General features: G+C 46.5%; 1 protein-coding gene across 1 annotated transcript in view; it reads left to right on the top strand.

The window, feature by feature from the left end:
* The window catches only part of LOC147747724 (ADAMTS-like protein 2), a 381,417-nt gene that overhangs the window by 76,882 nt on the left and 286,989 nt on the right, over positions 1-17,546 (top strand). Inside the window, exons 2-3 of the mRNA XM_086955321.1 lie at positions 4,637-4,782; positions 15,002-15,077. Of these exons, the coding sequence (XP_086811447.1) occupies positions 4,637-4,782; positions 15,002-15,077 (222 nt within the window). The remainder of the gene's footprint in view (positions 1-4,636; positions 4,783-15,001; positions 15,078-17,546) is intronic.

Here is a 17,546-nt window from a genome sequence, read left to right as displayed (position 1 = left end):
AGCCTGCTCCTCTCCTGTGGTAGGGGGGCTAGAGCCTACCTGTGACTGGGCAGAGATCCCGAACGTCAAGATGGCCGGAGCCCGGAGTCGTACTTCACCTCGCCTCTTCCACCTGAGGGGTGGGATTGGCATAGGCTGGCACACCCTCTTTCCTCACTAAGGGTTTCCCGCCGTTCTTCCCACCAGAGTGGGGGTCAGAACTGGTGGGGGCCAGTTGCTGAGTACAGCAAGTGGCCTGGAGAAGCTCACAAAGGCGGTATGCCTTTGAAGCTTCCCCTGTCCATCCTGGGGAAGGTGGGTTGGCACCTCGTCTCAGGATGTGCATTGTTTCAGGCCCCCGAGAGGGGCAGGCTCTTGACCCAGGGGTCCAGAAACATGTCTGGTGGTGGCAGCCTCGGTAGCCACACAGTCAGAACACTGTGAGTTGGTTAGGTTTCAGGGGCATCTCTAAGATGCCCTCTGTCATGCATTTTACATAAAAGCCCACACTGGCATATCAAACTTCTCAGTCTTCAGTGAATCCCTCGTGGTGCTGTGGAGTTCGTAATGACAACCTCCCAGCACCATATACTCTTAATGGCAGCACTGCACTTGCAGTGCTCAGGAATGGCCCTGGGTACTGTAGGGGCAAAGGGCTCATGCACCTGTGCCCACACCACTGGCATAGGGCACCCAGCTAGAGGGGTGACTGATGGATGCCAGGACAGTGAGCTTGTGGGCATGGCACACAGGGATGTGTGCCATGTCGACTCTTTGTTTAGTTCTGTACTTAGACAATCAGCCTGCAAAGGGAGTGTGTGGGTGTCAGGGTACAGGGCCCCTAAGGGTGGCACAATAAGTGCTGCAGGCCTTAGGGGTTGTTCCCTGGTCACCATGCCCTGGGTACCTAGGGTACCATTTACTAGGAGCTGATAGGTGACCAGAAATGTCAGTTGGGTGTCAGCTCCAAGACAGTTTTAGGGAAGAAACACAGGCCCTGGGCACCTTGTTGGTAGGAGCCCAGGGCACACTCAGTCAAAGCACATCAGCAATTCAGCAAAAAGTGGGGGCATACCATGCAAGAAAGATGGCACTTTCTCACAGGGCATGGTAGACCAGGGGATCTTCCAGGATGAAAGTTGTGATGAGCAACAGCAGGGCCTCGAAACTGACTCACCGGAGGAGGTTGTTGACTCATATCCCTCGAGACCATTTGGGCCCGACGACATCACAATGTAATGCCGGTGTGAAGACAGCTGCAGAAAAATACAGAGTACAATTAGGAGAAGAGAACACAAAGGCATGTTTCCTTCTAGAAGCACTTCTACGATCCCAGAGCAAAAGCCAATACCTCCCCATGCTGCCAAGCTTCCCAGGTCCAGTGAGGGAAGCCTTTAGAGAGCCAACGTCTTGCAAGGCGGTAACACTAAGGATAGAAAAGAAGTAATAGCACTCATCGATTGACCCTGTCTACATCAAGGGCAATGCAGTGGCAGACTCCATCATTTTGGCCACAGCAAGAAAAAGGGCAAATGTCCCGACATCCATGAGACCGCGGCCCGAGAGGGAAAGCAAGAGAGTGGAAATGGTATGCCGAAAAGTAGAAAGGGGGGCGGCGACACAAAGGAGGCTCACAAACTCGAATGTGTCTCTCAACAGTTATGCCCACAGAGACTGGGAAGAGGTCAGAGAGCTCCTGCAACATCTCAAAGAACAGTACCTTAAGAGGGGTGCCGCACAAGTAGATGGCATATCAATAGCTAACACATGCATGAAGTCAGATTTAGACACAGCACACACAGCCAGCAGAAAACTGGTAACAAGAATATATATGAGAAGACATACCTGCCTACAGGTATCTGGATTTAAAAATGAGGTTCAGGCCAACATCATAAACACACCCTTCTCAGGGGGGAGCCTGTTTGGACCAGCTGTGGACATTAAATTAAAAAAAGGGTATTGATAGCGCAAAGGCCATGGGGGCATTCCAGTTCTGCAGTCAACCAAGGAGGGGAAAAACACCAGTGAGAAGGCCTAGTAAGCTTTCAAGGCGCAACACCACAGTCGTCTTTCCAGCATCCAGCTCCACCCCAGGAAGTGCAGCAACAGTGGCAGTTCTCAACACAACAATGCCAACCCTTTAGGGGAGGGACAAGAGCAATGGGACAATCTTCCAGGGAAGTCAGCTACTTCAACTAGTGACTCCGCTTACCAGCCACCCCGCTCTATAATGCAAAGGAAGAGATGACATGTTGGAAAGTAGACAACACAACAGTGGGAAGGCCTTCATACAACCAACCCCAACAATGACCATCACCAGAAATGTGTCCCACATGGAGTGGGAAGCACACATGAGAGAACTAGGAGTCAGAGGATAATGACGAGCCAAAGAAGCGACCCATTATATCACTGTCCTGGAATTAAAGGCAGTCTTTCTGGCCCTAAAGGCTTTTCAGGCACAAGTGAAGGGGAAAACAGTGCAGATCCAGATGGACAACACAACTTTGATGTTCTATCAGAACAAACAAGGAGGGACAGGATCACATGTGCTGCCCAAACTAGCCCAAGAGATCTGGAGATGGACCAGCTAGAGAAGAATAGACCTGATAACAATACATCCACCAGGCGTAGAGAAATGAACAAGCAGAAAGTCTAAGCAGACAAGCATCCTCATCACACAAATGTGAACTAAACAACATAGTGCTTCAAGAGGTCTTCCGGCAGTGGGGCGCATCAGAGATCGACCTGTTCGCAACACTAAAAAAATGCAAAATGCCAAGACTTTGCATTCAGGCACCCACACCACCTCTGTCAGAGGAATGCCCTGTCGATAGATGGTCAGGTAAATTTGGGTTCGCTTTTCCACCGATTTCCCTCATTCCTTTAGTGATAGGAGAAAACAGTCTATAATTACACTGATCCTAATTTTCCACAATGGGCAAGACTAACTTGGTTGTCAGACCTGGAGGAGATGGCACATGGGAATGTGAAAAGGCTGTCGGGAAAGCACAACCTTCTCTGCATGCAGGGAGGCAAGGTCCTCATCCAGAAGTAAACAGCCCGAGTCAAGATGCCTGGCTCCTGAAGACATAGTGTTCGGACACCTAAACCTTCCTAAGGACTTAAAAGGTAGTTCTAAAGAAAGCAAGAAGGCCTGGCACAAAGAAATGCTACACTGCAAAATGGGAGAGATATTTCCTGTGGTACAGGACAGGGGATGGCTCCTCAGCCGAACTTAACACACTACAGTGAACAGGTACCTTACTCACTGGCAGGGCGACAGCTGATGTACTCCTCTTTAAAGGTACACTTAGCTGCAATAGTAGCCTACACATGAGGCCACATAGGAAGGAGCTTTTTCACAACGCCAGCTATTCAAAGGTTCCTGGAAGTAGCAAAAAGAATACCTCCAACCAGATTGCCACCGACGTCAATGTGGAACCTCAACTTGGTACTAATGCAGCTCATGAAAGCCCAATTGGAACTGCTGCATAAGGCAGAACTACGCTTCCTGAACTTAAAGACTGCCTTCCTAATTGCGATTGCTGCGCTGGGTGAGCGAACTGCAGGCAACAACCACCGAACATGTAAATCGTTATACATCCAGTTCTTTTATATATATGTTTTTTCATCACATGTACAATAAACATTTACTTACAAAAACATAGAAATATACATACAAACAATACACTTATGTATCTGAAGATAGAACAGAATCATTGGGACCCTAATGTTGGTTGTGCTGCGAAACAAACTTAGAAGAACAAAAATACAATTCACAGTTCCTCTTTTGTTCTCTCAGTTTAGTTATTTGTTTGCAGATCAAATGATGTTCACAGCTCAAATCTTAGCACTCTTCCACTCATGCAACAAGTCTTACATCTAAGAATAAAAAGAAAAACATAAGAAAGCCCCCCCCTCCTTAGTCAAACTAGGTACACTTTTTTCCATTCACTAACGTGGGTTCATATTGTGCTTGTGCAGGCTTTTGTTTTATGCTTCCTTCTGTGATTGAACATTGCTGCTGTTTGGTGTTCTTATTGTGTTGGTGTAAGTTGTCCCCTTTATGCTTGCTCTGGTCAAAACAGTTACAAGTGATATTTTGCTGTGGGTCTACATAGTTGTTTCCAACTTTGTGTTGCATTGTAGGTCTGTGCATTGTGGACTCCACCTCTAATAATTATCTGGCTTTGTCAAGACAGTGGTGAGACGTACATTGTTGTGTATGCTTATGTGTTGCTGCTATGCACTATTTTGTGCATGGGGGTTCACATGGTAAAATGTTTGATTACTCTGTGTTCTTCTCAGGTGAAGTAGTATATTATTTTTAACTTGCTTATAAATAGCTCTTGCTACTGCAGTTTGACTATTTACCATAACATTAAATGCCTTGTGAATTTTAAGTCAAATAATTATACTCAACTTATTAACCAAATCCAAAATTAGTCCAGCTTGATACAAAACTATGACCTGCAGGTTATGCACAGTGGTCGACAGTGAGGCCTTAATTTTCTCCTCTAATGAACTATATGTTGCAATGAAAGCATCCCTTTGCATATCACTTGGTGAGTTACATTGATATGTGTTTTCTATGCGCTTTGTTGTATGGCTGTGCTTGGCGTGGGTCCCCTCACTGACTGCTCTCTGGTTTCGTCAGGACAGTAGTGAGGTGTCAGAAGATGGCGCTGCTTTGGAAGATGCTGTCTCCCCCTGGTGGTGGGGTGAATGGAGCTCATGGTCCACCTGTTCGCGAACTTGTGGAGGAGGAGTCATGTCTCAGGAGAGGCACTGCCTGCGGCAAAGGTGAGCTGTCTCTCCTGGCTTTTCAGTCATTGCGGCCTAAGCTTGGAGGGATGTGATATAAGTGTGACCTGAATCAGTCTCCTACTGTGTCCCCAAACATCCAACGAATCTACCAGGAATGATCTCTTTCATCGTTTTGTAATTCTTCAAGTCACTGGTTTTTTTTGTTGGTTTTTTTTAGAGTTTTAATCATTACCACTTGATTCTTCCAATTGTTCTCTCCCACATCAGCCTGTAATGATTTCATTCATTGTCTTCAACATTACTCTCTGCTTCTTCCAATTACTGTCTTCCACATCACCTGCTTATACTTCATTCAGTCTCCCACATCACTGTATGATTCTGCCAATCACCTCTTTCATTGTCATCCTATAACTTGGCCTGTCACTGTTTCCCTTGTTAATCCTTGATTTTGATTGATTGATTGATTGAAAGCTTTATTTCGATATAAAAACATATCATAAAAGCTGTACATTACATCAATAATAAAAACGATTTGACAATACACAGTAAAAAAAACTATACAATCAACACTATCATTAAAAGAGAGAATTATTGGCCAAATTGTAAGAGCCGATACAGGCAAAAGGCACATTACTGGATCAACAGTTTCCTTGCAGTTCTTATCCGCCAAGCCCAGCCCAGGAATTTTGCCATACAACAGGCAAAGAAGGGTCGGGCATCTGAGCGCAATATGCGTAAGGCTTCCAGATGTGATCTAGTGTCCAAGCTCCTACATAAAGGCTTCAACCATCTCGACCTGGGCACCGCATAAGCATAGCACTCAAACAACAGATGAGCAATGGACTCAACCTTTGAGTCACAGAAAGGGCAATATGGTATAGTTTGGAATGGTGGTTTCCAGGTGGAGGTTAACAACCCTAAGGGAAGTACTCCCACCCTAAATCTGAAGTACAATGATCTGTTGCCCGAGTTATGAATTAAGTCCAGATAAGGTTCTCTATAGGGAAGCTCCTTAACTAGCAGAAATTGAGCAACAGATTTACAATGCTTAGGATTGCACAATCTCTCGTTATCCACCCATAACCAATAAACCTTCTTTAGCATTTGTTTGGAAGGTGCTGTTCTGTTGACCCAAGCGTCTCCTAAACCCAACTCATAAAGAAGCCGCTTAACCTCCCTGAGCCAGGTTACCTTATGCCAGCCCGATAGGGATAAGAGTTCACTTAGGGCATCTGCATAGCTACACAGTTCTGGGACGTTCCATATCCTGGCCCATAATAAAAGGGGGCGTAGCCTAGCTTGCTCGCATATTGGGCGTGTGCCTGCATCGAGCAAGAGGGAGATGGTAGGGGTACTGTGGGGTAGCTTCATGAGATCTTTATGGAAGTTGTTTTCGAGGTGGGTTAGGGTGTCAACTCTCTGTACTCCCCACAGTTCCGCACCATACAATGCTGCACTCACCACCCTTGCCCTGTAAATGTCTAATAGTGCCCCAATGGGTTTTAGAGATGAGGCACGTTGTTTTTTGAGCAGGGCCCCTGCAACCCTCTTATGGGTCAGAAACACCTTTTGGTGGTGTGCCTTCCAACTCATAGTGTCACAGAGTCGAATGCCCAGGTAGTCAAATTCTTTAACTCTTTCAAGTGGAACAGAGTCTAGAGCAGGAGGGACAACAGATTTCCTGGGGGGGTTAAGGACAAGAAATTTGGTCTTGCTTATATTTATAGACAGGCCCTTGATGTCACAAAAGGCCTTAAAGCTAGAAAGCAACTTTTGGATGCCCGCTGGTGATTTTGAGATTAGAAGGGTGTCGTCCGCAAATAGGAGCGTCGGAACTTTCCTACCAGCCAGGGAAGGTGCATCTGATGGATGTTGCAGAAGATGCTCCACCACTCCGTTAACGTAAAGAGAGAACAGAGTGGGGGCAAGCACACACCCCTGGCGGACGCCCCTATCTACAGGGATACAAGGTGTTTTTTCCCCCTGGACACCCCATCTAATCTGGGCAAAGTTGCCTTCATGGAACTTTATAAGCAAAGCCAACAAATAAGGGGGAATACCCAACCCGTCGAGGACATTCCACAATTGGGCTCGTGGGACCAGGTCGAAGGCAGTTCGCAGGTCTATAAAGACTAAGTACAAGCTGCCCCCACCCAGCACAACCACTTTCCAATATATATTTTTTATAAATTGGTGTCACACATCAGGTAGCGATTCTGTTTGTTACTGTCTCCCTAATCATAGGGTGGATCTTCCAGTCATTGTCATACTCAACATTGCATGTATCTAACTTTGTTTTTTCTCTGTAAGTAGTGGGTGTAGGAGCACATGCGTGCCTGTGTCTATTTACATATATATCGTCCACGTAGTAGAAGTGAAGTTAAGAATAATAAAGCAATACTTTCACAGCATGATTTTTTTCAGGATTTTTATGCTGTGCATTATTCCGCTATCTAACAGTCGAGTCAGGAATATTTCTTTCCTTCCCTTTTTTGTTTTTGTGTCTATGGTTGTCATCGATGTCAACCACCATTTGATGCCAAGCCCATCCTCCAGTGATGTCAGATGAATGCTTTGGAAGGTCATGCGGGTGGTTGCAATCTTCAGATTTTTTCCACCTTTGGATCTGGAAGCAAAATTGGGATCTCCAAAAAAGAAGCAAGAAAATCCAATTTTCTAGCAAAACTGATGGAAAACGGGGATGAGTTTAAACAAGCATTGGAAATGCAATAGGTCTCGCATTAGGAAAGTTTGAGCGATTGGTATTGTAAATGACACTTTTTTTTATTTGTGTTGGTTTTAAAAATAGCAAAATTAATAGCTTTGTCAGTTACAATGTCAATAGTTTTAACTTTCGCAAATGTGACACCTATAGCATTTGTAATGCAATGTGTGTTGTATTTACGTGACTTAGATGTATTGATATTACAAATAACAATGGCTTTTAATTTTGTAAATAATTAATACTTAAATAAAAGTTATTGTAATTTATAATGGCAATAGCGTAAACGTTTGTAAATAACTTTTGTGAAGATTATGTCCAGTGTATTTTATTGTGACGAAAATCCAAGAACATTGCATTTGCACCTACACACACACAGAGCCACACATATAGATGTGGTGATGGTGGATCTGGGGGATGTGGTGGTGGTGGATGTGGTGGTGGATGTGGTGGTGGATGTGGATGTGGTGGTGATTGTGGATGTGGTGGTGATGGTGGTGGATGTGTAGATGGTGGTGGATGTGTAGATGGTGGTGAATGTGGTGGTGGTGGTGGATGTGGTGGTGGTGGTGGATGTGGTGGATGTGGTGGTGGTGGTGGTGGTGGATGTGGTGGTGGTGGATGTGGTGGTGGTGGATGTGGTGGTGGTGGTGGATGTGGATGTTGTGGTGGATGTGGAGGTGGTGGATGTGGAGGTGGTGGATGTGGAGGTGGTGGATGTGGAGGTGGTGGATGTGGAGGTGGTGGATGTGGAGGTGGTGGATGTGGAAGTGGTGGATGTGGAAGTGGTGGATGTGGAAGTGGTGGAAGTGGTGGATGTGGAGGTGGTGGATGTGGATGTGGTGGTGGTGGATGTGGTGGAGGTGGATGTGGTGGTGGATGTGGTGGATGTGGTGGTGGTGGATGTGGTGGATGTGGATGTGGTGGTGGATGTGGATGTGGTGGTGGATGTGGTGGTGGTGGATGTGGTGGTGGTGGATGTGGTGGTGGTGGATGTGGTGGTGGTGGTGGTGGATGTGGTGGATGGGATGTGGTGGTGGTGGTGGATGTGGTGGTGGATGTGGTGGATGTGGTGGTGGTGGATGTGGTGGTGGTGGTGGATGTGGTGGTGGTGGTGGATGTGGTGGATGTGGTGGTGGTGGATGTGGTGGTGGATGTGGTGGTGGGGAGAGAGTGGGCAGGGCTTCAAGTCCATACTCCAATACAGCACACCTTGCATAGCAGTGCATGGGCTGACCAGGCTCGACCTATTAAATGAAATTAGATGAGAGAAGTACGTTGGGAGTAGATAACAAAGGAGTAAAGGGAAGAAAAGTCGGGAGAAAGAATGAGTTACGGAGAAGGAGGGCAACATAATGATTCAAAATTAAAAGTACGGAGGATATGGAATGTGGAGGTGACAGCTGGCAGGAACGAGAGGAAAGTGAGAGATGTCTCTTTCTTTATAAATAACTTTTCGAGCTGTGGATAGAAGGATCACAGAATTTGAGTGAACGCAAACGTTGTCCCATTTTTTCAGCTCTTAGAGCATGCACTCTTTCTCGACATTAAAGCCTTGCGGACCCTAGTGAGAGTTACTTGTTTTGAGTTTCGTTCAAAGCCACTTTGCCACTTTGCCGCTGTCTGCATTGGCTTCACAGTACATATAGCTCAACTTTAACAACTCTGGCTAGTCCCCCAAAAATATGGCTGGTGTGCTGAAGAGTGAAGAAGGTGACGTTGTTCGTGTGCCAGCAGGAGAGGTCCGCAGTTGTGCGTCTCCTCCCTCATCAGCTGGCTCCTGGAGGAGGGTTAGCGGCTCTCGTGATGTCCTCGGGGCAAAGGGAGGAGGGTGGGAAGAAGCCGGGGGGAGGGAAGGAAGGGGGAGGAGAGGCGGGAGGTATTTTCAAGTTTAAACAAGGGGCGGAGCGAGGGGGAGGTGTGCTGGGAGAGAGTGGGGAGGGGGGCGGAGCGGGAAGAGCATCGTGAGGGGAGAGAGAGTAGGTAGAGGGCTGAGCGTGAAGAGCTGCTCTCGGCAGGCTGGGGAACTAGGGGTTAATGTAGGAGGAGTCTGTCCTAAATATCTCTTGACTCTTAATTAACCTCAGGGAACTGCAACCATTGTGAACTCCTCTAGATAGCATTCCATTCTGTCGTTTCTTTTTCAAAACAAATGTTATTGCATTTCTAGCCATCTTACAGGCCGAGGGGCCACATACATATGTACGTATTCTTGCATACAGTGACATAACGTTGCATATTGGTGATAACAAAACGAGTACAACACGCTGAGCTATAACTAGTCTGCATCCCGCTGAACTGTCCCAGACAATGGCCGATGAACCTGAATGACATCCCACAACGTACATCACGCAACTGGACTATAGGACTGCACGGCCACTCTATGGGGTTAGCAATCGACAACTGAGGTCTGGGGTCAGGCCTCGGTAGTCAGCCCACCGCTGTCACATTCGGTCGTTTTTAGCTCATCTGTGAGATTACATAGGTAAACCGTCTTCTGTGAACCTGCATTGGTATCTCTGTCCCGTCCCTACAAGGGGCTGCTCAGCACAGCCTTCTGGCTGGTAAGCACTGCAAGAGGCAGAAGCTAGCCTGTACGGAAAGCACAGAGACACTGCGGCAGACAAGCTTAACAGTAGTATGAACCATCTACATCATGATCGACTCTACAGCCTATTTCAAGCTCTGGGATGAAACGTAGCCCGAATCTTGCCTTGCACATACAATTGTTTCATACGCAGGCATGTGACTGCATGGCACACGTGTGGCTGCACAGCTGCCGGATCAAATTCCATAAATGCGGTGGGTATATCGATGTAGGTCAGCATGGTCATGGCCAAATGGGTTTGAACCCTTTTGCAGTTAAATGCGTAAAAATATACACTTAGCGTGCCCTTTATTTTAACCAAATGTCGATTCACCGATAGCAGTAATCAAATGGCAAAGCCGTCTTTGTCATTTACACTAACACTGCTGTGCCAAAAAAACATCCCGAGACCAGGAGTGTGCGACACAACTAACATCGCAAAGTTCAAGAACTGACCAATGTCCCTCGTGGTGCACGTTTTGTGATCTCCTACATGCACTCTGAAGAAATAAATATAGGAAGATAGGAATCTCTTAAACTGTTTATTTTAAACCCCCAGGTCGTCCACCAACCGACCCATTAGCGTTCAAAACATAACCAGGCTCAGAGCACTAAGCACAGGCATGAAGCTGTGCAAACTCAAGCGATAGCAGTCTACCATTGAAAATTCGGAGAAAGGCACAGATAAGCAAGCCTCAGAGAAGAACACGATGAAAAACTCCTACAACTGAAGAAATATTAATACCAGTCAACAATGAGCACACGTTTTCCCTTTTTTGCAAAACAAAAGCGTGCGGCTTCCCCTAGGCGGTCAGACCCACCTTCTCCTCCACAGCGTGCGTAACGAGTGTTGCGTATTTGCGACTGATCCAGCGGAAGAAGGCCGGGACTCCCATGGCGGCGCTGGCGGGGAACGAGGAGACTCAAGCGGTGGCGGCAAGGCTAGAGTTCCACCTTAGCCGCGATGAGTTTTGAGAAGAAGGAGGAAGAAGGAAGCTGGATCCGGTTGGAGTAAAGCATACCGGAAGCAGAAGCGCGGCATGACCTTTCACCCATGTGTAGGGTGCGGGGGAAAGAAAGGAGGAGGTGCTGCACAAGGGAATTACCCAGTTCCCGTGAAGTCATAGGAGAGAGAGTGGGGAGGAGAGTAGGAGGAGGAGGGGGGAGGAGAGTAGGGGAGGCACGGCCTAGCGGCCGTGCAACCAAGAAGTGAGGGGGCGGAGCTGGGGGAGGCTGTGAGAGAGAGAGTGGACAAGGCAGGCAGCTGGGGGCATGTGCACGCGCTTTTAAGCTCAATGCGCATGCGCATTGAGCTTAAATTTCACGGGCACTGCAAGGAATCGCCACGAATTCCTTGCAAGTTGGTTAAAGAGTGTTTAAGCCCCCATAGTCTCGCAAGCTCGATGCGCATGCGCATCGACAGGCGAGACCTAAAAACTGGTGAGACTGTAAGGTGAATTTAAAAGCACTGAAAAAAACGAACGTTTAGTGGGCTTACATTGAATATTCAATCTAATCTATTGACCGGATGGTTTGAGAATGAGTGAAGGGTATGGTGCATACATCTTTTAGATTTTGCCCAACCTATAGACTTTGTAGCAGATATCCAGACCCCAAGCACGACTTGTGTGGCAGATGGGATAGTCTTTGGTACAACACTGCCATAGGGAAGAGGTGGAAGTTTCTGACGACCAATCTCCGGCCCCTCCACTGCTTATGTCGCTAAACCACCAATCGTTCACCACAAGCATTTCTGGGGAAGCTATCCCTCCCTTGTAAACTGGTCAACATCATTTCCCCAGGGCTGTTTGAGGTGGGCTACCTCCCCAAAGCAGCGTATGTGAGGGTTCATTTAATAAAGGCCCCGTCAACCGTGTAGGGGTGGTTCCGTAGTTGATATGGGAGGCGGCACAGAGGCCATTTTAAAAATGACGGAGCGTCCCATAAGGAACAGAGTGAGAGTGGACCATAACTTAAGATTTCTTGCAAGGCAGTCCAGTTGAAGCACCAAGTTTTGTTCAAAGGACCTCAGGGCATGCTCTGTAATATAGACCTCCAAATATTTGAACCCCTCAGGAAGTATTGATATCCCTGTCGCCCACAGCATATCCACTGGGCAGGGAGCAATTGGATAGATATAGGATTTATTGATGTTCACATGAAGTCTGTAGTATGTTCCAAATATGCGTAGAAATTGAAGAGCTCTAGGTCCCGATGACTCCGGATCACCCAAAAAAACAAGATATCATCTGCCTATAGGGAGATTCTGTCACTCACCCAGAGGGCCATTGAAAGCCCTGGAACAGCGTGTCCACTGGCACCTGGCCCACCAGGTCGACCGTCAGAAAGCGAGAATAATACAGCTTTGGGTCTAACCAGAATAGCAAGTGATCGCAATTGCGGCACTACTATAAAGAGATATCCAGAATCTCCCACCGGCTGGTGGATAAACTGAGAACGAGTAAGATACCAGGATTGACTCTATGGTGTCAGATAGTGCCGGCTGACATACTGTTTCTGCCCTGCTGTCAAGGAGAGATACACGCAGGCTTCCTTCTAAAATATATTATAGTCCTGATGAAGACCCGCCCAGGTTGCGATAAAACCAGCACCAATGTCTAGGGTCGAACCGTCGACGTTAAAATATGGGTCAGTCCCTATCTAAGTTTCATCATAAAGAAGAAAATTGTATCTATTGAAACTATTGTCTTAAGTTTGGGACTGCCACACTGTTTCCTTTTTGTATATATGTATTAATTCACAACTTAATCACTTGTCACTATTGCACTGCAACACAATTTTGCACGGATATATTGTTATGTCAACTTTGTTCAGGACAGCCGTTGTATATATGTGTATATATGATATTTCAAGGTTAAAAATTTAAAAATAAGATAACATTTGATACAATCCTCGAGAAGAGGTGTGTGTGGTTACTTCTACAGGGTGTTTACCCTTCTTCCTTTTTCCAATGTATTGGTAGCAGTAGAGAAAAGAATTTGTCTATTAACAATGCAAATTATGTGATTTACCTATATAGAAGGTTTATGAAAGAGATTGTTTCCCGACAGAACCATTGTCTTCATATATACTTCTCACAGAGGGGTCATGTGTACCATCCAGAACTAAGTACCATCAGGCTAGCATGGCTCCTGAAGATATAGAGTTTGGACACAAAGACACAGGGGCACAGGAGACTACCATTGCCAAGTAAATGACATACCTTCTAGATGAGGGACTATCTAATGCCACGCTTAAGGTACATCTCTCGACTGTAGTGGCATATTTAAGGGGAGTCACAGGAAGAAGTTTCTTCAGTTCACCAGTAATAAACTATTTTTGGAAGGGGTAAAAAAAAAAAAAAACACCAAGGACAGCAACCACACTTTTCTTATGGAACTTAAAATCTGGTACTCACACATTTGAATAAAGCCGTCTTTGAGCCATGCACAAGGCGGGACTCAAATGCTTCAGACGTATTTGCTCATAGCCTTCACATCCTTATGAAGAGTGAGAGAGCTACAAACTTTCACCAGGTAAGAAGCAAGAACCCTACTTACAAATTCACAAGGATAAAGTAGTGATGAGGACAGATCCAAAAATTCTTCCACCACTAATATCATACGTCTATCTTAAACAGTCTATACAGCTGTTCTTCCAAAAATCGAATTGTAAGAAGAAAGAGCACTTCCTACACTGGACGTTAGGAGGGCAGTGATGTGCTGCTTATAAGAAATAAAGCAATACAGAAACGGAAGCCCTTTCTTTGTAGCAGCTAGCAAAGGGTTGCTGGTAACCAAGGGAACAGTTGCAAAGTGGTTAGTCAAAACAATCTAGAAATGCTGCAAGAGAGTAAGAGTAGCTTTGCAAGAGAAATCAAGCACACACTCAACCAGGAAGAGGGCAGCAACACTGGCTTTCATTGTCAATGTGTCGATAATGATGTTAGCAAGGTAGCCACATGGTTGTCTGTACAGTCGTTTTTCAAGTACTACTGTGTGGATGTTCAAGGTTACAAAGAAGTGCAAGTGGACAACAAGTGCTCTAACATCTGCTCACAAACACACACTCAGTTCAAACCAACCTCCCGAAGGAAGGGAACGCTGCAAAAAAATCTATGCGCAGCATGTGAATCCAGAAAAGATTCACACTAAGCAAACGAAATCGTTTTTTACCTCTAGGCTTAGTTTTGAAGCTTGAACATTTTTCTGGATTCACACGTGACCCTCCTACCTTTTCACGAAATTAGGTTGATTTGGAACATATAAGAAGAGAATAGATACTCATCTCGGGGAAGCCAAAAGATACTAGTAAGTCGCCAGGGGAAAAAATGAATCTGGAGATGGTGACCACTTGCAGGGGCTTTCATGGCATATGTGTGACTACATTGAAAGATGGTCATGGCACCCAATGGTGGTTGACATCTACAACACCCACACATAAAAAAAAAAATGAACATTTCAGACCCAACCTCTAGGTGGCGGAATAATGCACAGTATGTGAATTCAGAAAACTCTTCAAGATGCAAAACTACACCGGCAGTTAAGTAACCATTTTGTTCCGTATAGATACATTCAACATTGTGGTAATCAATATTTAGACTATAGTATTTTTGTTGGGTAATATTTTTGTGCTCAATTGTCTGACACCACTCCTTGATCTATGGGGTACTCTGTGATCCCAGCAGAAAATATGTAGGATCTAACACTGAAGCAGTTCTTTGAATTGCCTGTACTTTCTGTGAGCTTTGTCATCTGATGTCTAGCTGTTGCTTTTTTTTTAATATGAGAGGTGATTTCTGTCCCCCTGTGGATAACAGTGGTACTACTCCCTGAGCTCTCCATAGCAGGTGTGTGAGCACATTTGCGTGGTCTCGAGATAGAAGTTTCTTCTGGGCTTCCGTGGATGGTGAAGAATATCTTACCCTTTCTCTTGTCTTCCCCTAGGCTTGGAGTGTCTCCAGGGTTGGACAGCTCGGTGTGCCTGGGTCAGACCAAACAGTACCAGCTATGCCAGGAACAGGTAAAACTGTGTCTTGTACATGCATGTATTGTGGGCCACTGGCCAAAGACCGTGGTTCCTTCACCATGAGTGAAAGGTGGTCTCCATATTCTTTGGGTCTAGGACCCCCTGCTCCTGGGGCCACATATCCTTCTCCTTGAGAGAGAGTGGATCTCCATTTTCTGGTATGATTGTGGCTTCATTTTTTCTGTGAGAAGGTGATTTTCTTCTCCTGCTTTGGGAGGGTCATTTTATAGTTTTTGGATCATGCTTTGTGATATAAGAAAACAATGCTTGAGGATGTAGCCTTACGGCTAGAGCGGTCCACCTCGGAGCTGGGGAACTGGGTTCGAGTCTTGGCAATGACGTTTAACATCCTGTGATTCTGGGCAAATCACAATCTCTCAGTGCCTAACAAAAATGAATGTGTCCTTCTGTAACGAAACTGGTGCTCATGTAAAGCGCTCTGATTCCCGATGTCTCAGGTCTAGTTCGCGCTATATAAATTCTAAAAAAAAGATGTATGGGTTCATTCACACCTCCGGTGATGCTGCAAATATCCTCACCTCTTTAAGATATAAGCTGAAGAGGAGGCCAGGATCCAACAACATTCAAATGAAAGCTTGCATTTAATGTTGCTGTATCAGCCCCGTACAAAGCTGCAAATCACCTTGGTTGAATATTATCGAAAAGTTAGTTTCTATCCTTGTTATTTTTCAAGGCAAGACCTCGGGGTTTCTAGAAAGACTCATCCTAGGCCTGCCTTACTTAAAGGATGCTTGTTACCCAATACCTTTCCAAGGCCTATGTAAGAAATTATAGGCTTTATAGAATTGGTTACTGGGAAATCCCACAGGAAAATTTTTGAAAACAAATTTTATTATCAGACTGCACATACGATGTAGGGCCGTTGTAATCCAGTGGCATCTGCAGGTTCAAAACATTACAGTATCCAGAAGGCAATCGACATTTTGGTTGCAATCACCAACAGGCTAATGTATAATCGAGCAATACGTATCAATCCTATCCCTACCCCCTCCCCACCTTCCCAAGCCCCACAACCCCCCCACCCCAACTCCCTCCCCCCAGAGTCGCACAAGATCCACCAAGTTCTACCCACAAGATAACGTGGGAACACAGGAAAAGTAAAACAGCTGTAAGAGCACCCCCACCTCCCAGGCCCCTCTGATCCTCTTTCCAGCACCACCCGCCCCTATCATCCCACCCCAGGAAGATCCTCCGGCTCCACAGGGGGTTCAAGCCATAGGCCCCTATAGTCTGCCCAGCGCTTCCAGATTTTATAATGTTTCCGCGGGCATCCCCTGGCCACAAAGATTTGCTGCTCCAGCCCCATACAAAAATCCAACTCCCTTTTCCAGACGGCTACTGATGGGGCCTGTGTATCCTTCCACCCTTTAGCAATGTCTCTCTTGGCTAATGTGAGTCCGAGCAGCATCAAGTGCCTTTTATACAGATTGCCTCCCACCCCTTCCATTACATGTAGCAGGACATACTGGGGCGTACGTGGGAGCTCCCACCCTAATACCTCGACTAAACAGGCCAGTACCCCCCTCCAGAACCGATCCAGGGATCCACAACTCCAAACTGCATGTAAAAACGTCCCTTCCTCCCTATTGTAGTGGAGGCACTCCGGTGAGGCGATGAGTCCTGCCCGCCAAAGCCGAAACCCTGGTAAAGTATACTCTGTGTAAGTATTTGGATTGGATGAGACGGAGACTCATGCCTCCCTCCAGTCCTCCTCCTCCAGTCCACCCACATCCTCCTCCCATTTCTCCCGGAGCCTCTGCAGTGTGGGGGAGCAATGCGTGACCAGTGACTGGTAAATGCGGGATATTTTCTTTGTAACCTAGTCTACCGTCAACACTTTAGCTTCTATCGGGCTAAACTCGGGGAGGGACCCCGAACCTTCCAGGCTGGAGAACAGCGCATGCCAGAATTGGAGGTATCTGAAGAACTGGGAACGAGGCATACCGAATTCCACACAGAGATCCTGAAAGGACTTAAGTGCCGTACCCCTCAGTACATCTCCCAGGGTCGAGATGCCTATGTTGTCCCATCCCGTAAAGCCCTGTAATATCGCAAGTCCGGGGAGTCGCCATTGTTCCACAGGGGGGTTTCTCTTGTCAGGTTATTCCACCACCCCATCAGGCATACGTGACCAGGTCCTGAGATCCGCCCAACCTCGCTCCCACACCGGCACCAGGTTCCGTTCCCAGGAGACCGCGGGACCTCCGACAGAAAACCCCCCAGATACTTGCGGCCCCCACCGCTGCTTGAAGTGCAGATGCCCAATTACCTACTCGTGTCTGCTCCCCCAGCACCTATAACGTGGACTTGAGAAGGGTTTATGTAGAGTCCCGATGATTCCCCGAAGATCTGCATTATCTGCAGGAGACGCGGCCCCAATCTGTTGAGGTCCATAAGGAAAAAGAGGACATCATCTGCATATAATGCAATCCTGTCAGACGG

The sequence above is a fragment of the Lissotriton vulgaris genome, chromosome 1_1, assembly GCF_964263255.1.
Source record: "Lissotriton vulgaris chromosome 1_1, aLisVul1.2, whole genome shotgun sequence".
Taxonomy (NCBI): domain Eukaryota; kingdom Metazoa; phylum Chordata; class Amphibia; order Caudata; family Salamandridae; genus Lissotriton; species Lissotriton vulgaris.
This window is presented reverse-complemented; position numbering and strand designations above follow the sequence as displayed.